General features: G+C 38.3%; 1 protein-coding gene across 11 annotated transcripts in view; it reads left to right on the plus strand.

Annotated features, from left to right (window-relative positions):
• USP34 (ubiquitin specific peptidase 34) overlaps positions 1–27,945 on the plus strand; it is a 116,827-nt gene that overhangs the window by 68,800 nt on the left and 20,082 nt on the right. For 6 of the 11 annotated variants that reach the window (XM_074536623.1, XM_074536628.1, XM_074536626.1 and 3 more), the window contains exons 35-59: positions 524–606; positions 2,078–2,118; positions 4,709–4,833; positions 5,986–6,138; positions 7,242–7,346; positions 7,841–7,896; positions 9,287–9,407; positions 11,604–11,787; positions 15,649–15,812; positions 16,829–16,894; positions 18,257–18,403; positions 18,496–18,552; positions 18,646–18,723; positions 19,371–19,465; positions 20,392–20,564; positions 21,147–21,300; positions 22,001–22,079; positions 23,091–23,144; positions 23,240–23,335; positions 24,251–24,315; positions 24,412–24,487; positions 24,585–24,632; positions 24,993–25,124; positions 26,249–26,329; positions 27,436–27,521. In XM_074536623.1, coding sequence (XP_074392724.1) covers positions 524–606; positions 2,078–2,118; positions 4,709–4,833; positions 5,986–6,138; positions 7,242–7,346; positions 7,841–7,896; positions 9,287–9,407; positions 11,604–11,787; positions 15,649–15,812; positions 16,829–16,894; positions 18,257–18,403; positions 18,496–18,552; positions 18,646–18,723; positions 19,371–19,465; positions 20,392–20,564; positions 21,147–21,300; positions 22,001–22,079; positions 23,091–23,144; positions 23,240–23,335; positions 24,251–24,315; positions 24,412–24,487; positions 24,585–24,632; positions 24,993–25,124; positions 26,249–26,329; positions 27,436–27,521 — 2,519 coding nt within the window. The remainder of the gene's footprint in view (positions 1–523; positions 607–2,077; positions 2,119–4,708; positions 4,834–5,985; positions 6,139–7,241; positions 7,347–7,840; positions 7,897–9,286; positions 9,408–11,603; positions 11,788–15,648; positions 15,813–16,828; positions 16,895–18,256; positions 18,404–18,495; positions 18,553–18,645; positions 18,724–19,370; positions 19,466–20,391; positions 20,565–21,146; positions 21,301–22,000; positions 22,080–23,090; positions 23,145–23,239; positions 23,336–24,250; positions 24,316–24,411; positions 24,488–24,584; positions 24,633–24,992; positions 25,125–26,248; positions 26,330–27,435; positions 27,522–27,945) is intronic. The other 5 variants (XM_074536627.1, XM_074536631.1, XM_074536634.1 and 2 more) reach the window with 2 other exon arrangements.

Consider the following 27,945-nt stretch of genomic DNA (forward strand, 5'->3'; position numbering starts at 1 on the left):
TAAGTATTTTAAGATTTTCTTCACACTTGGATTTTAAAATTCTGTGTAGTCTGTCAGGTTGGCTAAAGATGAATATTTTAAGAGAGTGGTTAGTCAGTAAAATGTGTTGATTACAGAGGTTGGCAAAATTTAAGTGTCCAACCTCATCCTCAGCCCTGTCTCCTCAAAAATAAGGTTTTTAAAAGGCTGTGAGTAGTTTATGCTTTAAAAAAATACCATGTTTTTACTAAAAGGATTGAATAAATGGCTGATTTTCCTATTCAGTTGAATTGTCTTCTTTAGAGAATGAAATTTTAGCATCTAGCCCTAGTCAGTGAAACATGGGATTTTAGCTCTGCTTTAATAAAGCCAGTAAATTATTAACTGTGAAGATGCTGTGGTTTGCCTTTGGCCCTTCCTCCTCTGCACAGGTGGGTTTATTTAGATTCACACAGTGTGTATAATTAAAAAACAGATCAAAAAGCTTGTTGTTATATTAACTTGTTTTTTTTTTTTTTTTTTCTTTTGACTTCAATTTTTAAAGGTGTTTCTTGTACTTGTCCAGGGAACCAGTTTGATTCAGCGACTTATGTCAGTTGCTTATACATATGACAACTTGGCACCTAGGTACAAATCTTCTTATTTTTGTGATAAAGCTGATGAGTGTGCTCATTTCCATGGCTGCTTTCCTGCAGGACCCGCCCCGGGGCTCTCCCAGCCGTGCTCCCTCTGCCAGCCACATCCACACTGAGCTCCAGAGGCTGGAACTCGCTTTTCCTACTCACCTCCTGAGAGCTCTGTGCTCAGGGTGTAAGGCATGGGTGTATAAATCATAAATGGCACAAATTCTCATGCCAAAATGTGGCAATGTTCCTCACTCGGGGTCACCAGATGTGCTGGTGTTCTCAGGGGTGCCAGGACCAGGGAAGGGATGAGAATCCTGACTCCATGTTTCAGGAGGCTGATTTATTATTTTATGATATATATTATATTAAAAGAAAATTATGTATTAAAACTATACTAAAGAATGGAAGAAAGGATTTCATCAGAAGGCTTGAAAGGAATAGAAAGGAATGATGATAAAATCTTGTGACTCTCAGAGAGTCTGAGCTGACTGTGATTGGTCATTAATTAAAAACAACCACATGGGACCAATCACAGATGCACCTGTTGCATCCCACAGCAGCAGATAATCATTGTTTGCATTTCATTTCTGAGGCTTCTCAGGAGAAAAATCCTAGCAAAAGGATTTTTCATAAAATATGTCAGTGACACCAAAATCCCTTCTTTGTTTTCTCCAGAGCATTTTTAATTTCAAGGTAGAGTAAAGGAGAAATCAAAATAAATTCATTTTCATGTTGCTTAGTTGTCTGTCACTTTTGACTTATTTTTCTCATCCTGTTGATACTGAAGGCAAAATCTGACATATATTTGGTCCTGTTGCCTTTTTGTCCTGAGAAAAGCAATTCTGTGTAAGGCTGCATTGTGGCAAGCAGACTGGTGCTGGGGAGGGCAGGTTTTTGTAGAGTTGATTCCAAGTGATGGATAGTTGTTTTACCATATTTTTAAAAGATTGTTAAGGGCATTCAGAACATTTCCAGTCTGCAGGTGTACTTAACTTGGGCTCTAGTTGAGTTGCAGGAAAATTTTTGAAGGATATATGCTATATTTTTGGTTTCATAACCTTTTATTGTAATTAATAACAATGGAAGTAAATAAATAGAAACATTTAAAGTTTGAAAATGTTTATTCAGAGTGTGGTTCCTTTATGAAGAAAACTAGATTTATTCAGTATGAGTCAGTTCTTAGCTCTGACACCTCTGTTTTGGATAAAATAAAGAAGGGGCTGTGGGTACTTCTCCTTGGCTTTTAATCTTGTAGTCAGTAAAGCTTTATGGGGGTGACTTGAAGGTTTTCATAGTTTTATTATTGTTGCTAATTTTGAATACTGCAAGCAATGAATCCTTTTAAGATGAATTAAGATTTTCCAAGTGGTTACTTAAGAGTAACTGTGTTGTGCCTTGTGTGTACTTGTATTTCTGAAATCTGTTATGTGCTGTGTGATAAAATTCAAATGATTTTCTCTTCTTCCCATCAGGGTGTTGAAGGCTCAGTCTGATCACAGGTCAAGGCATGAAGGTCAGTGCTGCAAAACAGCTGGGTCAGGAGCTAATCACAGGGATGGCAAATTGATGATAATTTATTATTTGGGTTTATTCCACTGTTAGAAAGCTGGAAAATCGTTTTACTCCAAGGAAATACCCTTGGTTTCTGAGTGAAATCCAGTTCGAGCTTTTTCCCCAGTCTGGGTTCAGGGTGAAATCTGGTCCTGGTTATTCCCTGATCCACTTTCCAGGGGAAATCCACTCCATGCTTTCTCCATCTGGATTTTCTGTGAAATCCGGTCCAGGTTTTTCCCTGAGCCACTTCCCAGGAGAAATCCAGTCCAGTTTTCCTTCAGTCCCAATTCCAGGTGAAATCCAGGCTGGTTTTCCTTCAGTCCCAATTCATTCCCAATTTTCCTTCAGTCCTAATTCCCTGAAAAATCGGGTCCAGTTTTCCTCCTGTCCTAATTCTGTGAGAAATCTGTTCTGGTTTTCCTTCAGTCCTAATTCCAGGTGAAATCCAGTCCAGTTTTCCTTCAGTCCCAGTTCCAGGTGAAATCCTGTCCGGGTTTTTCCCTGATTAAGCTTCCCAGAGAATTCCTGCCTGGGTTTTTCCTGCTCCTGTTTTCTGGCTGAAATCTCACTGAGATTTTCCCAATCCTCTTTCCAGGCTAATTCCCATCTGGATTTCCCCCCATTCCTGTTCCCACCCCTCATCCCCAAACTTTATCTAAGACCAGGAAAGGGGAAATTCAGTTTTATTTTGGGAGTGAAGCTGGGGCAGTGGTTAGAAGCATCTTCTGCTCAGTGAGGTTTTCAGCTGTTCCCTCTTGCCAGAACATTTCTTGGTGGGCTTGTGGCAGAAATTCCATGCGAGACTTTTCAGCTCAGATTTCATCAATGAGGAGAACAGCAAATTGAGACAAGTCCCATACAGAACTTTATCCTGCATTAATAACTAATGGCAGAGGTATGCAGGCAGGATCCTTTGGAAATGTAACACCTTGCAAAGAAGAAAATAAGAAATTCAGGTGGAAGTTAAGTAGAAGATGAGGGAGATACTAGGAATAAACTCTGGTTGCACCTGAAAAGTTAAGTTTAGACCTTATTCCAGGAGCAGCTTTATTCTGCCATGAGGAAAAGCTTCATTGGCAAGACAGGTGGGGTCCTATTCCATAAAAAGCTGTTCTGGACACCCCTGGACACATCTGTAATTGAGTGTTCAGGCCTTGTTTACTGGGAATAAATCCCAGTAGATACTGGCCCCAGAAATTGCTGCCATTCATTTGATAGGCCTGTGCTTGGGCTCCTGCTGCTGGCAGTCTCTCTCCTAAATAATGAAAGATGAAGAATGGTTTCTCTGTTGATAATTCCTACAAAAATGGAGTATTTGAAAGTGTAGTCCTGGACAGCATGCTGCTCTTAGTACAGAGGAAAGGTGGCACTGGATGGAGTCTGAAGCACTGCAAAATTCTCATTCTAATTTCATTACAAAGGCTTTACCTAAGAATTTCCAAAGTTCCTTGGGGGCTGCAAGGTGATTGCAATGAAACTTTTGTTTGGGGCAACACAAACATGGCCACAGAAATTAGTACAAAACAGGAAGTAAATGTGAAAATGTGCTACAAAGCACCAGCTCACAGCTCAAGAAGCAGAGACTTAGGAAAGGACTGTGCCCCTCACTGGTAATTTTGATCTAATTGGATGGTCATCATTAGTACAGTGGTCAGTATTTAATTAGCATGTTGGTAAAACTCTGAGGTTTTTTGTATCCTTAGTGCCAAGAGAGATTTTGTCTTGCCAGTTACTGAAATAAATGTAATTTTGGGCTGTGCAGCCCTTCTGCCCAGGAAGCCCTTGCTGTGCTTACACCCTTTAAAACGGGCAGGTGGGATAAGTCAGAGCCAGAATCAAAGGCTGCAATTCTGTCGCTGTGCTCAGCCTTCAGGGGCAGCTCTGAATTTGGCTGCCTGCTTTGGTCACGTGATGGCAGTGGCAGCAGTGTGGGATCATGAGAGGGATGTCCATGAAACAGGAAACCTTAAGGAGCTGTGAGTAAGAGCTGTACTCTGGAATACCTGAAGAGCTGCAGCCAGTCTGTTCTCCTGCTGAAGCTCACATTTGGGAGCTGGAGTTACCTTGATAAATGGTGTGTAGTGCACAGCTAGGAAGGAAATAAGTGCTGGAGGTCAGGTTTAAGGAGCCAACAGGTTTGTTAGGTGTATGTGTGACTCTAGACAGGCGTGGTTTACAGTGGGGTTTGTCTCCTCCTGCAGTCACTCGCTATTCCATGTGGGGTTTGTCTCCTCCTGCAGTCACTCACTGTTCCATGTGGGGTTTGTGTATTCCTGCAGTCACTCACTGTTCCATGTGGGGTTTCTCTGTTCCTGCAGTCACTCACTGTTCCATGTGGGGTTTGTGTATTCCTGCAGTCACTCACTATTCCATGTGGGGTTTGTCTCCTGCAGTCACTCACTGTTCCATGTGGGGTTTCTCTATTCCTGCAGTCACTCACTGTTCCATGTGGGGTTTCTCTGTTCCTGCAGTCACTCACTGTTCCATGTGGGGTTTCTCTGTTCCTGCAGTCACTCACTGTTCCATGTGGGGTTTCTCTATTCCCACAGTCACTCACTATTCCATGTGGCTCTTGGTGAGCTGGGCTCACTGCTGCTCCTTGGTGAAATCCAGCCTGGCTGACAGTGACCATTTGCAAGACTGGCTCAAGAAACTCACCCTGCTTATTCCAGAGGTATGGCAATGGGGGCCTTGCTGCATTCCTAATTAGTGTCGTTACCTTTGGCTTGCCATTCAATCCAAGGCTTGTGGTTTCCTGCTCCACGTGGCAGGACCTGCTCCAGTTCCTTGCAGTGCTGGGTGAGAAGTGATCACTGGAAGGTGGCACCTCTGTGTTCAGTCACAAACCAGGTTATAAACCCTCACCTTTCTCCTTGGCTTCTGTTGGAAGGACATTTTTTCACTGCCATTTGTTAAAATTTCTGGGTAATTTGTTGAAATTTCTGGGTGGTGCCACCTGACTTGAATTAGCTGAAATGTACTTCCCCATTATGTTTTTCACATTATTAGATTTTTTTTTTTGCTGTTTATTTTTTATACTTAGAATCACAAAATGAGGTGAATGAGAATTGATACCAAGATCTTTGTCATGACCAAAGATTGGGCTAGCTTTACGCAATCTTTTTACTAAAGCTAGACCAAATTTTGACTAAAGCTAGAGTAATTTTATACTAAATCTAGACTGAAGATAGGTCTATAGGCTTAAATGGAATAACAGCTTAAAAATTGCATCAGTTATATTCACAGTAGAATTTTTTTGTGTTTATTGGTGATTGCTTAAAGGTGCAAGGTGGACATGATGTGATAATTCCTATCTCTTGTTTTATTACTCAAGCACAGAAAAAGCTTGCAGGCTGGCTTGATTTAAAATCCCTGGAAATGAGAGAGTGCAAACTTCCAAAGCTTGATTACACTGTGGATATTTTCATTAATAAAATGAAGAAGAAAATAGTTTTTGTAGTGAAATTAAATTAATTAGTAGTTATGAAAGAGTAAGGGTAAATTCAGGATTCACATAGATTTCCTTTATTTGCCTGATGTGATATTTTCTATTCTAGTCACTGTAATCATTCCCATGGAAAATACATAACTCAAGACACAGGGGACAACAAATCATCTTTTTAATTAGAATAGTATAATTTGCATTTTTCTGTAAGCAGTTTAAATGCACCTTATTTGTAATCCCTGTTTGAGAAAAACACATTCAACCCTGATAACCTCTTCGATATTATGAGAGGAATTTATGTACCTATGAAAGAAAAACATACAAAAGAAAATATCTTCCAAAGAATGTGTGCAATCATGTTAAATTCATTGTTTTTCCTAGACTGCAGTTCGCCACGAGTCCTGCAATGGTTTGTACAAATTGTCTCTCTCTGGCCTGGATGGGGGAGACTCCATCAATCGCTCCTTTCTGCTGCTGGCTGCATCAACCTTGCTGAAATTCCTCCCTGATGCTCAAGCTCTGAAACCAATTAGGGTAAGAATTTAAAAACTCACAAGGCATTCTCAAAGATAAACTTAAAATTCATGTAAAATATAAAAAACTTAAAATTAGTACAAAAAGTAAAAAAAATCAAAAATAATATGAAAAAAGTAAAGTATAAAATTATAATATATAAAATATTATATATAGTTATATATATAGTTAAATATAATATGTAATAATCGAATATTATATCTATATTATATTAAGCAGCGTTAATATAATATAATATAATATGATGTGATATAATATAATTTAATGTAATAGTTGAAATAATATTTAATATAATATTTAATATAATGTAAGCTTTAATATGATGTCATATAAAATTTCATATAGTGTATATTGTTAAGGATTTAAGTCCTTAACAATATAATATATAATTTAATATAATATATATTGTTAAGGATGTAAGTCCTCAACCATATAATATATAATATTATATATTTTATAATATAAAAATATAAAAACTAAACATGGTAGCACTTTATTGTTGTGTCTGACACACTGTTTCAGATGCATGGAGATATGAAGGCTTCTGGCTTAGATGTTTCCAGAAACTTCCCCAGAATGGTTAAACTGTGACACTGCAGTAATTCACAGTTTGGCTGTGCCTGGAGAAATGCAGGACAGCTTTTGGAAAGTGCTCTTGTTTTTAAATTTCCATGTCCACGTACACAGATATTTTTAAAAGAGTTAAATTAAAACAGGCTACAGAAGATCTTGCAATATTTATTTGTTTTGTAAGAGTTTAAAATTAGAGATATATTTACTAATTGAAATCAGCCCAGGTTTTTCATGTTTTGTCCAGTCAAATCATAGATTTTGTGATTTGCAGTGGGTGGGATGAACTCCACACTATTTTACAAATCTTTTACAGGTCTGGCAGATCATCCAGTTTTTCAAGAAAATTAATAAATATTGCAGAAGCAAAACAGAGCATACACTGTTACCATTGTAAAATACATTGTTCTTATACTTACCTTAGAGGCTTGAAGGAAGTCATTCTCTTGTAACACAGTTACTGGCTTCACTGTGCTATTTTAATGCAGTTATTTTGTGTTCTCCTTCAGAACAAAAGCAATTTCTTTCCACAGATAGAGGATTATGAGGAGGAAGCTGTGCTGAGACCTGGTTGTAAGGAGTATTTCTGGCTGCTGTGCAAACTGATTGATAACATCCATGTCAAAGATGCAAGTCAGGTAGGTCTGCCTTGCATTCATACCAATGTCTATTGCTTTTCATTTTTGTCTTCAGACATTTGTTTTAAACATCTGGTGGATTTTGAGCAGCTTTTGGGTGTTTTCCATCTCCCAGTTTACTCTGATGTGTATTTAGTAGCTCTTGGAAGTTTCAGGTAGTGACTCTGTGGGGTCAAGAAAGGGGAGTTGTTCTAACACACAAGGTGAGCTTGATTGAAGGTCACAGACATGGGAATAGTGTAATTATCTGTGATAATTACACTGTTGATAATTCCAGTGTGTTCCAAGGAGGAGCTAATCAAGTGTTTGATTAAAGCTGAAAGAGTTAAATTCAGTTAACAGACACTTAGCATAAATCAGAAAACTTACCTTAGAGCATGCCTGAAAATGAGTTTTAATTATTTCTGTTTTTCTGTGTGCAGTAATAACATTTCCTCCAAAAGAAGTCCATAATTCTTTCCCATTTTTGTTCCATTTTCTTTCTTTTCAATCAGACAACCCTGCTTGATCTGGATGCTCTGGCCAGACACCTCGCTGACTGCATTAGGAGGTGAGCCTTGCCCCCAGCAGGTCCCTTGTGCTGTAGTGTGGTTTTTAGTTTGATTGGTGGTTTTGTAGTCTCTGTGTTTTTCTCCCCCTGTTTTTAGAGTGACACACTCCCGCCTTTATTATTTAGTTGAGCCAGGTGTGGTTTATCTGTTTGTTACTCAGCTACTCCTTGCCAAGTTTCAAACCCCCTTCCTTCCCCCCATGTGTGGGAGCCCAGCACATCCCTCTGGCTGGCCAGGACCCTGCCAGGGGCTCAGAGCCCAAAACACCTGTGGGTTGGATTATGACCCGTGGAGAAAATTACCAGCCTTAGATGAGGATCAGCAAGCCACGACAGTTTAGGCAGAGTAATAATGAGGTTATCACAGGGTGGAAAAGTAGATTTTAGGGTTTTGGTATGGGGGTTCAGGGGGCAAGATGGAGGGAACTGGGCATGTCCAGCCTTTATCCTTCTTCTTCTTGGCCTTCATCTTCTGCTGTGATGTTGGCACTTTTGGATTGGTTTAGAATAGAAGCTCACTGTCTAACATGGGTTATGGGTGTTGAAAAGTAATTGTAAACATTGTACAGGTAGTTTTTAGTATAAAGAGATAACACCACCCCAGGAGCAGGCAGAGTGCCTGGAACTGTCCTGCTGGACAGACCTGGGTAGGGCAGGAGAAAATTTTTTATAGATAAGAAACAATAAACAACTCTGAGACTGAGAACTGAGGAGCCCTGACTCCTTCTCCAAGCACCAGACTGGGAAAAGACACTTTCAGCTTTTCTGGGGGGCACTTTGACAAGCTGAAGATTCCAACACCCATCCAGTTGTTAACCCTTCCTATGCCAAGCTGTTCTCCTCCATTGAAATCCTTCATTGGTTTATACACCTTGCATTCCCCACCGTGTGTTCCACCCCCGTTTCTCCTGATGAATTGAAGATTGTGTCCTCCCCTTTATAAGCCATTGTTTGCAGCGTGCACTGGTGCATTGTCAGTGGGGCAAAGCTGTGACATTCCTTCTTGTGGTGGTGTTCCAGGGGTCTTAGGATGAGGGAAGAGACAAGGATCTGACTCCATGTTTCAGAAGGCTGATTTATTATTTTATAATATATATTATGTTAACACTGTACTAAAAGAAGAAAGGATTTCATCAGAAGGCTGGCTAAGAATAGAAAATGATAACAAAGGCTTGTGACTGACCAGACAGTCCAGACAGCTGGACTGTGATTGGCCAATCATTAGAAACAACCACATGACACCAATCCCAGATGCACCTGTTGCATCCCACAGCAGCAGATAATCAATGTTTACGTTTTGTTCCTGAGGCCTCTCAGCTTCTCAGGAGAAAAGAGGATTTTTCATAAAACACGTGTGTGACATTCCTTCTGTCCTGTGTGTGCATCTCAGCAGGGAGATCCTGGACCACCAGGATGGGAACATCGAGGACGATGGGCTCACAGGGCTGCTGCGCCTCGCCACCAGCGTCATCAAGCACAAACCTCCTTTCAAATTCTCCCGGGAGGGCCAGGTGAGCAGGGCACTGCAGTATCGGGGTAACAGGGTAGTTATAGGTCTAATGATGTCAGGAACCTACGTCTTAAGAGAGGAACTTACTTGCTGCAGCAAAAAGTCTAAATATGGACAACACTAAAAGTTGTTGATAAAAGTTAGTTACAAATTCTTTGGCTTCGGCGGGAGAGATGATACAGCGTCTTCTTGATTAACACTTGAATCTCTAGCGGCCGGGAAATCTATGATTTTTCTTTTTTCTTCTATCCTATGTCCTCAAACGGGGGTATCCTCACACGGGGCACCAAATATCAGAGTAACAGAGTAGTTATAAGTCTAATGATGTCAAGAACCTACGTCTTAAGAGAAAAACTTACTGCGGCAAAAAATCTAAATATAGACAACACTAGACAAATCTAGACCAGAGAAAAGCCTTCTAGAGAAAAGCCTTTTTTTATTGCTGACACATCAGTCTCAAAATATTGTTACTATAGAAAAAGCATGCTAACAATTCACTAGTCTACAGGGAAATGTCGCAGAAAGTAGAGTAATACAGAATGACATAAAATCATTTCAGTTTAGATTTCAGCCAATCAGACAAAAACAAGACATAATGACAAACTTTCTATCTAACCTTATAAAACATACGTAATAGTAGTTAAAACAAAGACTATTTCATAAAAAACAAAGAACAGAACTCTATTCATAGTAATCTTCTAAAGTTATACATTAAATAAACTTATTGCCATCTTAAATCTAAATCTACAGAGTCTTATTGTTGTCATGTCTACTGCTTAAGAAACTTTTCTGCTTGCTTGAAAAACTTTTTTACTGCAACAGAACTTCAGCCTCAACCTGAAACCTACATACTCTTTTTTAACCATTTCCTAAAAACCCTCTAACTTTATAAATTCCAACACTGCAGCACCCCTGGGACATCAGAACTGGGCCTTTTGCACCACATTTTGATTGCAGGGATCAGTGGATTAAACTTTGTCCTTTTCTGGCCTTAGGATGATGGACAAGCCCACACATATTCCTTTAGTGACAAGCAGCTCACACAGTTCCTTCCCTTTCTGTGTAATTCCAGAATAGCATTCTTCCATCCCTGAACTTTTATTGATTTTCATTTCTTGTCTTTAAATGTTTTTACTATTGATCAGCATTAACTGGCTTAAGTCCTTAACAACAGCTGATTTTGACCAGATCCTGGGCAATCTGATCTAAAAGTAACAGTTTAAACTCCACACCTGTGCAGTGGAAGAGATCTGTTACGAGATTATTGCATTCCACCTGTAAGGTGCAAAAGTGGTGAAGCAGGGGAAGTTTGCTAAAAAAACCTACTTTCTTTATATTAAAATGATTTATTTATATTAATACTGTTTATTTATATTAAAACGATTTATTTATATTAATACTATTTATTTATAGTAAACCTATTTATTTATATTTATACTGTTTATTTATATTAAACCTATTTGTTTATATTAAAACTATTTATTTTATCTTTGAGAACTGCGTTAGCATTAAAAAAAGGCAAATTGTGTGTAAAAACAGTTTTAGATTGATTCTTTTTCTGTAGGCTCTACAGAACTTATTATTGGGCTTTTCAGCTGAAGAGTAGGCCCTGGTGTTTAATGATGTTGTTTATATCTTGAGTGTTTATTCTGTTGTTATAAAACAGCCCTGAAGGTAATTCGATTGTCCAAATGTGACATTGCTGGCAGCATTTGAACAGACTGCCTCTGTTGTTCTGCTGGATAAGTGTATTTAACTTAGGGAGAGCTTGCAGATTAAATGAGAGTAAAAATTCAATTCACAGAATGCAGTGAGGAGGAGGATGTGGAAATTAAAACAGAGGAATGCAAAGGTCAGGTTTATGTAGCTTGGATGTATGGAAAGCTAAGAAAAGCTTGAGAAACTAATCCTAAAAGCTACTGAAAATCCATGTCTGGTTTGTCAGGTTATTAATCATAAAACCAATCATATTTTGGGGTTCTTTTCCAACTGGTATGTTCCTCTTTAGACTATAATGTGGTTACAGTGAACTTTATAAATTGTTGAAATTTGTGATTCAGAACTTGTATTTAGGTCAGAAAGTTCTGCATGATAGAGGTCCAGAAAGTCTACAGAATTTCCTAGAAAATTGTTGATATAGGTTCATGTTTTTAGAATACATTCAGGCTGCTCAATGTGCCAATTTCATGTTTTTCAGGAGTTTCTGAGGGACATCTTCAACCTGCTGTTCTTGCTGCCCAGCCTGAAGGACAGGCAGCAGCCCAAGTGCAAGTCCCACTCCTCCAGGGCTGCTGCCTATGACTTGCTGGTGGAAATGGTGAAAGGCTCAGTGGAGAACTACAGGCTGCTGCACAACTGGGTCATGGCACAGCACATGCAGTGTAAGAACCCCTGGAGAGTTTGTGGCCACTAACCCTGCTCTGGGAATTCATTCACAGCTCTGCTTTTATCCCCTGTCCCCTGGAGCAGTGGCACACAAGTGTTGGCATCTTTTGCTCACCTACCAGGGAAATCCCATCATCATTTCCATATCACCTGTTCCTAAATATTATTATTTAGAGCGTGTGGTCCTGTCAAATGACAGGTACACACAGGTAACACTGGATTTTACATGTTTCACCCTCTTTTGCTGGATTTTAATTTCCCGAACCATGGGATATTTATACATAAACCAAACTGTAGAAACCACATGGAGGAATTGGAGTTCTGAGCAGCCCTGTGGTGTTTTCAGAGCCTCTGGTGTCATTGCAGTTGACTTCAGTCTGTACCCAGCTATCTGCATCAAGCAGTTTTGCTGTGCCTCTTGGCTTCCATGCCTCCTGCCTTTTGGAGCCACAATTCCTATGTATAATATGGAAATCAGCAACATTTCAGCTAGTTAATATTTCATCTTTGGTTTGCAAATCCTCATTATGCATTTTTAGCTTTAGCTAGATTTCCTTTCACATGCCCAGTTAAAATTTCTCTAACCTGAGGTTCTGTAATTTATTATAATGTGTGGAATTTATTTTAGTGCCTTACAATTCAGCAAGCAAAAGAGAAATCTGATCGTAATAATGCTTTGTGTTCTATTCTCTCATGCCTGGGGCCTTCCAAGGTCTCCTGTGCTCAGAAGAAATATTATGAGGAATATTTTTTATGAAAATATTGGATATTTAGGTTTGCTATGAGCACATTATCTGCTGCTGAGAGTGTCTCTATCTCTCCAGGTGCAATCATTTGTTTTAACAACCAGTGTGTTCCTCACTCCAAGTCTCAGTAATTCCTCTGTAACATTTAGCACAGTTGTTACTTTCTTCCAAACACTCTTTCCTAGATTGTTTGCTCATCCCAAGTTCTCCAGAGCCATCTGCTCTGTGCTCCTGCTCCATATCCAGCATTTCTCACTTGCATGAATGTTAATTTTATTGCAACTGCCACAGTGCTGTTGTCTCTGTGATGTGCACCCAGCACAGGACTTGTGAAACCTCATTTGTTTAAGGGCTTGTTATTCCCTTGTTGTGATCCAAAGATTATTGAAACTGGGCTTTTCCATTTTGTTGTATCTGTAATCTTACTGGTCTTCAAAAATCTTAGTCTTAGGCCTATCCCTCCATCCTCCTTAGGAGAAACATTAAGGGAAACAGTAGAAATTTCCATCCTAGCTTTGGTTTTAAATGTGTTTTCTTGGCAGGGAGGGCTCCCAGTTCATTCAGGATGATCTCACTGAAGAGTGGATTTAGGTATCTTCAGTTGTTGATAAAATTTCTTGCAGTATTTTGGACTTTTGCTTCTTTAAAGACTGATAAGACCCCTCAGTTCAAAGAGTGTAGGTGCCTCACTTCCCAGCAAGTTACAGATCATGTCTGGTGTTGCCCATGGAGCAGGAGCATCCTCACAAGGTGGAATATAAAGAAATGCATGGTCATTCTGAGAGGAAAAAATTCAGCTTTAGTTTGCTTAAAATAGAATGTGAACATGGCAAGTTTGGTTTCAAGTTTCCCCTTCTCTTCCTCAGAAAAATCTGGTTTCTATAACAACAGTGAGGAATAAAGAAGACAGACATCAAGGAGCCTCAGATTTGCCTTTCTAGTTAAGATCCATATGGAGAAGGAAAAATTTTATTACACAAATGAAGTCAGTCACTTAAAAAATCCCAGGCTGGGGAACACAAGGTCACCCTGAGAAAGTCCTTGTCAGATTGCTGAATGCTCTCTGTCAGATGGAAGGAGGTGGAAGATGCTCCCAGCTGCTCTGTGGAGTACAGAGCAGTCAGTGATTGCTTTGCAATTAGAGCTTGATGAGCTCCAGGCAGGCAGGGATGCTGAACCCTCCCATCACAAAGGCTGAGTTGGGATGCTGTCACTGAGGGATTGCAGGTAAGGGAGGGAATTTTGGGTTATTCTGCCAGGCTCATGACCTCCTTTAGGAGGTGAAGTGTGCAGGGGAGCTTTGTTTCAACTGGCTGAGCAGCCCAGGTAACCTGAGGTCACAGCACTGAGGTTTGCTGAAACAGGAGAATTAAAGCTCTTTTCTTCCCTCCTTGGAGCTTCAGGGCTAATGGTTGTTGTGGTGCCAGTGCCAGAATGAAGATTACAACTATTATTTGTTGTGCAACAGAAAGTCTTGAGCGTCTGGTCTCTGAAGATGTGAGGATGCCAGATATTTCCTGAATTTCTGTCTGATGCTGTGGATTGAGAAGAATCCCTAATGAGTCTTTCATCTGTGACAGAATAATTGAGGATTTAAACTTTAAGTCTTGAACCCCACTTAGCTTTTATGGATTGTAAAATAAATCCAGACTATTTTTGGGGGTTCGTTTCCTCTTCACCTGAACATACACTTCAGCAGAGGTCTGAATTATTGGTGGGACAGTAATAATCTTTCAGAGAATGCCATCTTTGGGGATGAATAGCAAAGCTGGATTCATGCAGGGCTTTGTGTCCAACTCACTGGATACCAAGGAGGATTGTCTAAGCTGGTTACCACCTTCCTGACTGGCAGAGAGGAGAACTTTGCCATTCTGCTGATTTCTTGGCAGCCATGTCAGAACAAGGCTCATGAAAGAGTCACTCAGCCCTGCCAAACTTGTCTGGTGCCTCCCTGTGTAAGAAACCATCTCTACATCTGCTGTGGAATTCAGAGAATAGAAAGCTTGGAAGAAAAAGAAAATGGCTTTTTCAGTCTGATTCACTTGACATTTGGAGAGCACAGAGAGCCCCTTGCAGCCCAGAGGGATGTTGCAGGATGTTTGCTCTCTATCCAAAGATTTTAAAGATTGCCTCAGGAATATTGAATCCATTTTCCTAAAATCAGGCACAGTCTGGCTCCTGCCTGTAAACGTACTGTCACCATGATATTTTCTGAAAAATCCCTTTGCCAGGATTTCTTCTCCTGGGAAGCTGAGAAGCCTCAGAAAAGAATGAAAATAATAGTTAGCTGATTGTTTGGGAATGTGGTCTGGAGGTCATTTACCAACAGCTTTATCTTTGATTGGTTCCATTGGTGAATTGCTTTTAATTCATGACCAATCCCCATCAGCTGTGTCAGACTCTGAGGAGTCAGTCATGAGCTTTCATTACAATTATTTTCTAGACTTTTGATGTATCCTTTCTCTTTCTGTAGTATAGCATAGTTTTAGTATCGCATCTCTTGTAATGTAATATAATATAATATAATATAATATAATATAATATAATATAATATAATATAATATAATATAATATAATCACTTTGGTTTTTTAAGATTTTTTGAAGCCTTCTGATGTTGACATTCTTGTAGTGAACTTTCTCGCACACTTTCTGTAAATAACTCATTGTTTTGCATTCCTTTATGGAAAAGGAGAAAGTTGATGGACTGTTGGTTTGTCCAGTGTCATTGGAGAGGTGGCACTGTCACCCTCCAATCCACTGTCACTCTTGGAAAACTATAAATGTTAGAGTCAGAAAATAAACTTCCCTTTTTTCTTCACCTTGAGAGCAGTGGTGTGAGCTTGTGTTCTTTCATGTCCTATGGCTAATATAATATAATATAGTATAATATAATGTAATATAATATAATATAGTATAATGTAATATAATATATCAGCCTTCTGAGAACTTGGAGTCAGATTCTCATCTCTCACCTCGTCCCCCCTGAGGACCTCACCACACCACAGTGTACAGGGCATAACCAGTGACATGTTATTCAGACTTCTCATTGGATTTTTGCAAGTTGCCTCTGAAGTGACTGCTGTCCTGCCTGTGTGCTTGCTGCCCCACAGCCTCCCATGCCCCTTACAAGTGGGATTACTGGCCCCACGACGACGTCCGTGCTGAGTGCAGGTTTGTGGGCCTGACCAACCTTGGAGCCACGTGTTACCTGGCCTCCACCATCCAGCAGCTCTACATGATCCCAGAGGCCAGGCAGGCCATCTTCACTGCAAAGGTGAGCGGGGACTTGGGCAGGAATTCACATTCAGAATCAGTGCAAATAATGAAAAAATACAGGTTGACTTCTAAGACTTACGTCTAGATAAAGAATATTTCTTCAGGGTTTAGTCTGCTTTTTGTGTAGTTGGATGCTTTTGCTGGTGTCTTTTCAGGGAGTTTTTTCTTAAATATTTAATGTGGTAGGTTCTTAAGGTGGCAGTGAAATAAAATGTAAAAGTCATATTTCTGTTGCTTTTAAGTAGCTTGATTCAGGTTTAGGTTTATGGGAATTGTCTGTTGTTTCTTAACTGCTGATTTGTCATTTTGTTAAGAAATGTTTTTCCATGAATGTTTATGAAGTCCCAGAGCATGTTATCTCCTGTACCAGAAGTACAGCAGGCCCTGGAAATGATCCTACTTTGGTTGACTTCCAGAAGTTCAATGTTATCACTTTTATCTCTTTATTGTGAGAGAGAAAATATCATTTTGGTCCCTGACATCACATAGAGTGTGTGAAACGCCCTCATTGGCAGTGACCTCATCATTTTCTGTTATTGTTCATTGCTGGTACTTGTCGTGTAACCTCAGGATTTGCCATTTATGAATGCAAATAAAAAGCTAAATAAGAGAGTTCAATTAACATTTTATTTTAAATTACATATTTATTACTGGTCTGTACAGGAAATGCATTATGGGAGGGCTGTTCAGAGTCCTCACATCATCTGTAAATTTAAAAAAAATATTCCAAAACCACTAATACTTTGTAATACTTCCCCAAAAGCTCCTACCTGCAATAAATTTTTAGAAAGTGAAGTTATTTTATTCTCAGGTTTAATGTTGACATGCCAAATAAAGTGTAAAAAAAGTATAAACATTCTAAATAGAAAATAACAGACTGTGTGTTCCTGTACACAATCATTTTTCTTTATGGTCCATAATAAAGTAATTGGATTTTTATTTGGCTGTTACATCTGTTTAATGTATGTTTTTGGAAAATAATGAGATCAAGTCTTTTTTATGAATTTCTGCCAGTATTCAGAAGATATGAAACACAAGACCACTCTGCTGGAACTCCAGAAGATGTTTACATACCTAATGGTAGGTGTCAAAGAGGGTATTTCAGAAAGTGCCCTATTTTAGAGGTTCTTGGTACATAGTGCAGGTGAATCAATGAATTACAGAGGTGTTGGGGAGGTGGAGTTTCCCTGGTGATAAAATAAAATCCATTATTTTTATTATTTGCATTTTCCTTGCCCCGATATTTAAAGATTCATCCATTGAAATACAGCAAAATTTGAGATCTCAGGACCAAACAAAATTAAAGCAGTTCCCAGGTGTTCACTGCTGTTAAAACACTGAAACAATTCTGAAATAATGGAAAAACCTGAGGAGAGTGGAGTGTCCAGACACTGGTTTTGTGTAAGAAATTCACAACCATTTTAAAGACAGATGGAAAAAAGAATCTTGATTTGTAATGCCTCCCATGAATCATAGAAATTATTAAATTAGGTATTCATTAAGCAGAAAATAATATAGGAGCAGAAAGTCATAGCAAGACTTACAATTCAAATCTTGGAGAAAGCCTTTTTTCTGTAAAAGGCAATATTTTATTTTTTCTATAAAAGACAATATTTTATTTTTTTCTATAAAAGGCAAGATTTTATTTTTTCTATAAAAGGCAAGATTTTATTTTTGCTGTAAAAGACAATATTTTATTTTTTCTATAAAAGGCAATATTTTTCTTTTTTCTATAAAAGGCAAAATTTTAATTTTTCTATAAAAGACAATATTTTATTTTTTCTATAAAAGGCAAAATTTTAATTTTTCTATAAAAGGCAAAATTTTAATTTTTTCTGTAAAAGGCAATATTTACAGGAGGTGCTGCCTTGCTGTACATCCTTAAAAGAGAGCAGAGTGAGTGAGTTCTGCATTCCCAGTGTGCAAGGCAGTGCAAGGGAATGGATTCTAAAGAATTGCTTTGTGCTGCACATTCTTTGCTCTGGCTGCACACATCCTGTTGGAAACTGGATAAAAACATTGAGGAATCTGAATGAGAATTGAGCACTTGGCAAGATTTCAGTCAGCAATGTCCAGAAATACATAAATACAAGCTGATGTTCTCACATTTTATTTTGTGTCTAAACAAATAGAAAGTGCTCATGTTATGTCTTCAGCACCATTAAAATCATTATTTTAATGATTCATTTAACGAAGTATTTCCTAAATATTTTTTATACTTTTTCTACTAATGATATTTTACTCGCTGGTATCATGACTGGTTATCAATTAGGTAAAAACTGCTTTGGTTTCAGCAGAAATATTGAGACATTTAGGAAATTATTGTATGGAAAAGATGTATTTTTTAAAACAGATGCTCGTGTGTGTGTGGGGTGCATCTGTGTAACTTGAAAAGAAAGAGATTTGGGTTGATTTGGTGTTGTTTGGTATTTTTATCCAAAGGAAAGTGAATGTAAGGCTTACAACCCAAGGCCTTTCTGCAAAACCTACACCATGGATAAGCAGCCCTTGAACACCGGAGAGCAGAAGGACATGACTGAGTTCTTCACTGACCTGATAACAAAAATAGAGGAAATGTCTCCAGAGCTGGTGAGTTATTAAGAGGGAACAAAAGGGAGCTTGAGAACTCAGGGATTTGCTCAAATTTCCTTGACAGAATGTATTTATTCTTTTTTTCACAGAAAAACACGGTGAAAAGTTTGTTTGGAGGTGTTATCACAAACAACGTCGTTTCTTTGGTAAGTGCTTCTTCTCTGGCCTGATCTTTTAAAGACAATTATTTCCTAACTTCTCTAAAAAAGTGATTTCCTGGCTTTTCCCTTTTTGCTCAGGACTGTGAGCACGTGAGTCAGACAGCTGAGGAGTTCTACACAGTGAGGTGCCAGGTGGCAGACATGAAGAATATTTATGTGAGTAATGCCAGGCTGAAGTCAATCCCACATCTCACTGCCACACACTAAAGATGCCAATGCTTTTTGTCTGCACTCCAGTTTTGGGGTGTTTTGAGGTTGATATTATGGGATAGTTTATTTTCAGCTTTTCACTGCTGTGTGCCATCAGCTGGAGCCAGCAGCAGGCATTGGCTGTTGTTTTACAGTCAATAATCACTATTTACTTGTTTTAAACATGCTGGGGTCATTTTATATGAGAACTTTAAATGTCAAAAGATTTAACATTTACAAGTACTACTGTTTGTGAAATTAATTTAAAGTTTACACCAGCATAATTCTGTGTTTTCAAGCTTTTTAAACAACCATTATCCCCACAGTTGAAATTTGAATTTAACGGATTTGAATTCTTGGAGACAGCTTGGAATATTATGCACCATTTTTAAGTTGGTTCCTTAATTCTGTGTATGGGTTAGAAACTGTTTTTCCTGTCAAATTCTTTTAGTTCAGGTGTGTGCTCTTCTGTAAAAAATTTTGGGGCTTTATTTTCATAACTTATGGAAATGTTCATTAAACTCAAAGTAAGATTGAAAGGGAGGGGTTTGGAAAGCAGGCACAAGATATAAATATCCAAGATAACTTTGTTTTGTTTTGTTTTTTCCATGTAGGAATCTCTTGATGAAGTAACTATTAAAGACACCTTGGAAGGTGACAACATGTACACGTGTTCTCACTGTGGGAAGAAAGTGCGGGCTGAGAAAAGGTGTGGCCAGGGAGAAAGAAATATTCCTAATATTCCTAATATTCTTTCTAGTAAATCCCTGGAATTCCATTTGGAATAACAGTAATCCTTCAGATGGAACAGGACTCTGCTCTTCAATTCACTTTATATCATGTAGGCCTGTAAGGATCCGTGTGCAAACCAGAAATTAGAAGGAAATCAAATTTCCAAACCAGAGAATCCAAAGTATCTTAGCAAAACACACAGGAAAATGTTCATGACCTTTCTGAATTAAAAAAAAACCCAGAAATTATTACCTTTGGAAACATTTGTCCTGGGTTTAAAATACTAAAAGCTTTCAGAGGTTGGAATAATTGCTTGGGTTTCATGTCACCCTGAATTTCTTAATTAAAATTTGTAGCTTTGAAAATGTTTCCATGTTTCGCAAAGTCTGCTTATAAAGAGAAAGTAAATGAAAATTTTATGTTGTCTTGGTGTTGCAGCTAAGAAATTCCTTTGTTAGAGTTGGAAAACGTTGTTGTTTTAAATGACGTGGGTGAGAGAATAACTTACTTGAAAATAATTATTGGAAGTTTTATGAGGTTTTATGCAGGAGATGTTGCCTCTGTCCTTTGGAAGGTGTAACTCCCTGCAGTGAGGGGATTTGCATTGTTGAGTTCATTCACGGCTGATTTTATGATGCTATTTTAGAAAGCAGGTTCCTGCCATATGAGTAAATTTGCTGCTTCTTCCAAGGTACAATGACAGCATAAACAGAATTGTTTAATGGGCTAAATTTGACCTTCCTGCTGCCACCCAGTCTGCCCTGCTCTGGGCACTGAATTTTATATTTATGTCTTAGCAACAGATCTCTAGTGTTGCACTTGAAATAAATGTTTAAAATCCCTGTGAAAATCCACTTCCCCCTCCTCAGCTTTTGTAACTCACGTTTGTTTGTGACCCTTCAGGGCTTGTTTTAAGAAACTACCTCGAATCTTAAGCTTCAACACCATGAGATACACTTTTAATATGGTGACCATGATGAAGGAGAAAGTCAACACCCATTTTTCATTCCCTTTACGTCTGGATATGACACCCTACACTGAAGATTTCCTCATGGGAAAAAACGACAGGAAAGAAGGTTTGCTCATAAAATGGATTCAGCAAGCTTTTGTTCTCTGTGTTATACACTGTGTATTTATTTGTATATTCACTTCCTGTATACAGAACAGAAGCAAGTAAAATCAAATATAACTTTAATCAACCTATATTCCCAAAGTCACACACTGTATTTCACATAAGAAAAATAGCCAAGTTTTGGGTTCCAAGTATTTTTTAATTCGAATTAATCTTGTATTTTATCATAAAGTATGAGAGGAATTGCAAATAATTGCATCCAGTTTGTTGCTAATGTTGAAGTTTGGGTGTTAGGATTTAACTGATTGAATATTGTATTGAATTCTTTCAGGCTTTAAGGAAGATGGTGATGTTTTAGTTCACTGCATTGTTTATTTTATCTTTTTATTTTCTTCCCTAGTAAAGAACTGTTATTCCTGCTCCCATATCTTTTGCCTGAGAGCCCCTTAATTTAAATTTTTTAGCGATTTGGAGGGAGGGGGTTTACATTTTCCATTTCAGGGGAGGCTTTTGCCTCCCTTAGCAAACACCTGTCTTTAAACCCAAGCCAGGAAATACTGATAAATCTGGTGTTGAATTCTTTCAGGTTTTAAGGAAGATGGTGGATATCTGAAGGAAACTGAGAGTTATGAGTATGACCTGATTGGTGTGACAGTTCACACAGGAACAGCAGATGGGGGCCACTACTACAGTTTTATCAGGGACATTGTCAATCCTCATGCTTACAAGAACAACAAGTGGTGAGCTGGGCCATTCCTGTTTCCATATTTTAGTATCTAAAGCTTGTTGGCTTTGTTAGGTGCAGTTACACAGGGGATACATCCTGTAGGCTCCTCTGGAAAGCAGAGGATGTTGGAGTTTGATAGTTGTAAGGTTGTTTATTGATTTATTGGCCTGCAGATCAGTAACCAGGAGAGTTTTGTGGTTCCTCAAACACAGGGGTGGCAGGGAATGCTGTGCTGGCCTCAGCACAGGGATTGCTTCCTGATGGGACCAGATTGGAATTACTGCAGCAGAAAAGATTTCCTGGGTTGTCCTTCCTGAAATGTGCTTGGTACCTTGGCTGAGGATGCAGCCACGTTTCTGGCTGGGGAATTTGGGGAAGGGGAGGGACAGGGGCATGGGAAGGAGGAGGGAGACAGAGCAGAGCAGGGCACGCTCTGCCTGCTGGTTTTGGATGTGCTGTCTCCATTTCTCACTGGAGCCCTGCCATGGGAGACAAGGCTTCCTCTCTTCCTGTTCTCCAGAGAGAACTGGAAGAAGGAACTTGCAATAACACCAAACAGGACTTTGGGACCAGAATTTCATTTCCTGGGATCTAAACAAGACATAGCAATGAACAGAAATGTTTCAATCTAGAAGTCACTGGGGGTGCTCACGAGGCTTTATTTGCCCTGGAGATGAGCAGCAGATCTTTCAAAGCCCTTTCCTGCCTTGCAGGTACCTTTTCAATGATGCTGAAGTTAAACCCTTTGACTCTGCCCAGCTTGCTTCTGAGTGCTTTGGTGGAGAAATGACTGTAAGTTATCACTTCAATTTTTGTCATGTTCAACTCTCCCAGTGTCTGTTGCAGCCTCGTACAGCCCAGCTCTTGGTATGAGCCTTTAAAGGAAGCTGTCACAAGTACAGTGCAGGGATTACTAATGAGGCAAAGTTAATTAGTGAAGTGTCTCTCTAAACAAGAGGTATTTCTGTACTAAATCTGGTTTTTATCATACCATTCATTCAGCTATAAAAAAAGTGAGTCTGAAGCTGATTTAGGAATCATTACACCCATTTATTCATATAAAATATATATTCTACCAATATATGATATATGATATATGATATATAATAATAATAATATATATGATACCCATTTATTTATACATTATATCCATTTATTCAGGTATAAAAAAGTGAGCTAATTTAGGAATCCTTGCTTGGGGTGGCTGTTTAGCTCAGACCATTGATGAAGGAATCATTACTTCAAGCTTAGGTGTATTCTGGGGGGAAAAAAAGGCATTTTGATCTCTGTCTATGCCTTGTATTGCTGCCTGTATTAATAATTTTTACACATTATTAATACAAACAGCACTCAGTTCTCAGGCTGTGCCAGAATTGATCATTATTTATGGCTGTATACAGGATATAAAGCACATTATGGCTAACACAGTGTCTTACTAAAGCAGTCCTGGGCATAAGACAACTTCTCTTGTCTGGGAAAGACAATATGCTGAAATAAAACCAAAAAATTCCTTTGCTTGGCACAGAGATAAAATACCTTTAGATGCCTCTAAAGAAGAGGTGTCAGGGAGATGGATGAGGCAGGAAATTGCTTGGGATGGAGGCAGAGTGTTGCACAGTAGCTTTGAAAATTCAGAATAGGCCAGAGAAGAAAAAAAGAAAGAAGATTGCTTTGAGCAAGAACTAAATTGTCAGCAACCCTCATAAATATCATGAAATAAATGTGCAAGTGAACTGTCACAAACTGTTAGAAACTAAAGCATTAAAAAACTTGTAATTAATGGTTTTGCTCTCTTCTTGACAGACAAAAACTTATGATTCTGTTACTGATAAGTTTATGGACTTCTCCTTTGAAAAGGTATTTCTCTTCCAAAGCCTTGTTGTGTGATTATATTTCTGATTTCATGATTTCTCTCTCAAAGCAAAAATTATACAGATGTTTTTCTCTCCAAGACACACAGTGCTTACATGCTGTTTTATAAACGGATGGAGCCAGAGGAGGAAAATGGCAAAGACTACAAATTTGACGTTTCATCAGAATTGCTGGAGGTACAAGTTGATTTGTTTTAACACCAATTTTAAAACACTCTAGGAGGCCCTAAACACATCAGAAATCTGAATAAACATAGGAAAGCAAAAATAATTTAAAGCACTAAGGTGGCAGTCCTTTCATTTTGCTGTCTGCCTTAGGAGATGGTCATGGGATAGGAAGGGAATTAGGATTTATATTTTATGTGAATTTTAGATGTTTTCTCATTCTGTCCTGTATATGGGATAAATCCCTTTTTGCCACCTGAAAAATTTCATGTCCCTGCTCCCTCTGGCCAGAAGTTTGCTTCAGCATCTGCCTATTTTAGGTTCTTAATTGAAAATGTCTCTCCATTCCTAGCCAGCAAATCAGATCATGCTTTTATCCTTCTTGGTCTTAAAATTATTAATAGATTTTTATCAGAGTTAAATGTTCAAACTGTATTGCTGTGAAAATCCCTATGAATTGATGTGATCAAAAACATCACTTTAGAGAGAGGAACAGGAGAGATGCAGAAATCCTGTTCTGGTTTAATAAGGGAGATTCAAATCTTATTCTTTAGGAATTTATCAGAAGTTCTCAGAGCTCATCAAGCTTTGGGTTAGACTTCAGCTGTGCTTCTTTTTAAACTTGTTATTCTCAAAATTTTAGCCCAAAACTCTGAATAAATAAGTTGGTAAAAAATGAGGCCACAGAAAGAGGAGAAGGTTTAAGCTCTGCAGTCCCATGGCTGGCACAGCCAGTACTCACTGTAGTATGAACAAAAAAGCTTTGAGACAATTCCTTAAATTAAAGAAAGTGCTTTCAGAAAGAGTTTTTCATACAGAAAAATTCTATGGCTTTTAGCCTTGGAATCATTTAAATATTTTAAAAATCATGCTTAATTAGTGAAGTAAACTGCTTTCTTGTATCTGATGGTAGCATTTTTTCTTCAGTGGATATGGCATGATAATATGCAGTTCCTTCAAGACAAGAACATTTTTGAACATACATATTTTGGGTAAGTTTTTCTTTAAAAATGTAATATTAATGCTTCTTTTCTTCTTGCAGATTATCATTGTTTATTTTAATTAACAAATAAAATTACTGACTCTAGGTTTATGTGGCAGTTGTGTAGTAGCATCCCAAGTACACTACCAGATCCCAAAGCGGTTTCTCTGATGACAGCAAAGGTAAGGATTTCCCAAGAATCTCATCCTCTCTTAACTGTTTCCTTGTTGACATTTTAATTCATGCATTCTAAATTAATGGTTCCATTTTTTTTTCCAGTTAAGCACTTCCTTTGTACTAGAGACATTTATTCATTCAAAGGAAAAGGTATTCCATTTACTTGTAAATTCTCATTAAGTAGCTGCATGAATCTAGTCAAAAGCAGATGTGTACTTTGCATTTTAAAAGTGGGATTTTGAGCTGTAAAATTACTATATAGGATGCAAAGTTAATGTTTAGAGTGTAATTTACCCATTTATAGTGAGCACTGCACAATGGAATATAATCTGTACGTAAAAATGTATGGGCTGGTATTATCTGTAGGGGCAATGTATTATTTATTCATAAAATGTTTATTGTTTATAATTGTTAAGATGTGGTGCTTTACTGAACCGTTTAGAAATGTGTAAAGATGATGCTGACATTCATTATTTGAAGTTACAGTTTTTCCTGTATTTCTTTTCACAGCCTACAATGCTTCAGTGGATTGAACTGTTAACAAAACAGTTTAATAACAGTCAGGCAGCTTGTGAAGTAAGTGACTTAGGAACTCAGCAAAGTACAAACCAACTTTCTATATATTGTTTAACTTTCCTGGAGGTTCGTATCCCTGGAATATTTTGGACTATGAACTGCTGTATTTGGTATATTTGTGCTCTGTGAGATTAAATTCTTCCTATCTGATAACTGCAGATCCTGGGGAATGACTTAATTTTATTTGCAGAAACCTCTGTTGAGACCACAGGCCAAAATCATTTTGTCACTGGAATTAGAGAGAGCCAGTGTCACAAACTCTTTGTTTGATTAATTTTTACATCGTGACTTGTGTAATGAAGACCAGCTTAAATTAACTCACACCAGACATGGAAAGACAAAGAATTTGCTGTGGTCTTGCTGAAAGCAATTTTGAGATATTGAAGAAAAGTTTTGAGAGTGTTTCTGTGATAATTTAAATGTACAAGGAGCATAGCATAGACTGTGTCCTGCCTTAGACTTTATTCAGTAGAAAGGAGTTAAATCCATGATGCTTTTATAAATTCATTCAAAGTTGGTAAATTATGTAGCATTCAGTATTTGGGTGTACATTTGTCTCAATGGGGTGCAGTCCTGAGATGTTTGGGTGAAGACATTAATGTAGTAAAGAATACTCAAGTACAATTAAAAGTAATGATGTTGATTCTTCATTTTAAACTGTCTTTCCTTTTCCAAAATTCTGGGAATGAGAAGACTGAGCTGTGGTATTTGCTGAGTCTGACTTGGAATGAGTCATTCTCTGTTAGTTTTATACTTTTTGGGTCTCTGGAGGCCGTGAGGCTTTTCCACATGTTAAAATGCAAAAGAGATCTAACTTGGGAAGCTCTGTTTAATCCTGTCATTCTTTTACAAGATTCTTCAGGTTATGCTTTTTTGTAAGCATAGTTTTTATGCTGTTGACATCCCTTTGCAGGATAAGTGTGTTCTTCCAGGTAACTTTCTAATGGCATGCAGAGCACAGGGATAAGAAGATAACAGAATTAAAATTATATTCCTGTTTAATGCTATTGATCTTTATTTCTTTATTCCTTCATGCACAGAAGACATTTTAGATTTCCCTTGGATTAAAACTTGCCTATTCCTTAATAATAGTAACATCGATTTCTCTTCAGACTTTAATATCATGCAAAAAAGAAGATTGGACTAGAGCAAGTGTGGAACAAAACTAACACAGTATGTATCTTCTGCAGTGGTTTTTGGATCGTATGGCTGATGATGATTGGTGGCCAATGCAGATTCTAATAAAGTGTCCCAATCAGATTGTGAGGCAGGTAAGAAAAAGTTCCTTTCCAAGCCAGGTGACTGCTTGGGCTGTGAGCAGAAACAGCCAGGTGTGGTGGCTGTGATTCTGCCAGTGAATGGCTGAATTCCAGTGATACCTGAATTGTCTGAGGGGTTTGGCCATGGGAGTGTTGCTGTTTGAAACAACCCCAGCACAGCTGTGCAGGCAGCATCACTGAATCACAGTAGATGCAATTTAAGGTTTCTGTGACTCCCTCTTGATCTCTGCAAATCTGAACACTTTACATTTTAAAAAATTGGGGTTTTTTGAATTAATTCAACAATAGTTCATCATGCTCCACCATCAGAAAACAAAAAAAAAAAATGATCAAGCTGTTTACATTCAGTACTCGTCAAAGCTCCAGTTTGAAACTTCTGTAGTAAATTTTTGTGGGTAGAGGTAATTTTACAGTATTATGCCACAAAGCTTTGTTGATACCCTTTTCTGCAAATACTTCAAAAAAAAACCCCTATATTAGTAGCATTTGGACATTCACAAATCCAGCTATTGATAGTGTCACTTACAAGTGAACTTCTTTGCAAGTTGTTAAGGAATAATTTCAACAGTTACTCTATGTCACTTGAATTCTTCAGTTGGATTTCTGGCTATTAAAGTGATATTTCCATGCAGACCCATACATAGTTTTTGGATGCAATGCATCAGTAAAAGAATATATTTCATGGGAAAACTCTGTGCAAGGTAGGCAAGGTCTTCTCATGAATGCTTTACAGAACAGAAATTACTGGAGGGAATTTCCTTCCAATTTTCACATGAGTTCTATGAGCCAGCAGCAGAATTAAAAAACATCTTGCCAAAATATCAAAATGTTTCAGACAGTAGAGATAGAAGGAAATAAGTAGAGTCATGTTTCAGTGCACACCAATATTAAAGGCTGGGTTTAGGGTTCCTCCATGAGATCTGTTCATAAAAACCAGGTTTGGCTCTTCTGTTAAAATTCACTCTCAGCTTTGTCTTTCAAACTTTGAACCTGTGAGGAGCTGGGGCTTGGGGACAGAATATTCTTTGTTTAGGAGTGGCACATGGCCCTTTTTGTGGAGGACTGAGGGTGTGCAGCTCACTCCTTTCTCCTTGCAGATGTTCCAGCGCTTGTGCATCCACGTGATCCAGAGGCTGAGGCCAGTGCATGCTCACCTCTATCTGCAGCCAGGAATGGAAGACTGGTAAAATAAACCCCCTGCCAACTTCTGGTCATTGCTGCAGCTGCTTTTATTGATCAGTCGCTCAAAACAGCCATGGAAAGCTGAAATAGTGCTAATTGTTCTTTGTTATTCTGCCCAAACTGCTCGGATTTATTTAAAAATACCAGTAGGGTTGCAAAGGGCAGTGTCACATGGTTTGAGACATTTGCTCCCTTAGAGTAGGTTTCCAACGTGGTCTTTGTTTTTCCTATCACTTGGACACTGCAAGTGTAAATCTCACTGCTCAGACTTGAGAATCCTTCTGTGAATTGGATCTGGAGGCACAAAGGTGGAAGGTTTTATTTGTACATCCTGTAAAAGAGTTTGGAGATCAGAGGGTAATTCTATAACTAAATCACAGGTTTTGTCAAAAAGGAGGAAGAGCCCTCTTGGATTCTCCTTTGCT

The sequence above is a fragment of the Zonotrichia albicollis genome, chromosome 3, assembly GCF_047830755.1.
Source record: "Zonotrichia albicollis isolate bZonAlb1 chromosome 3, bZonAlb1.hap1, whole genome shotgun sequence".
Taxonomy (NCBI): Eukaryota; Metazoa; Chordata; class Aves; order Passeriformes; family Passerellidae; genus Zonotrichia; species Zonotrichia albicollis.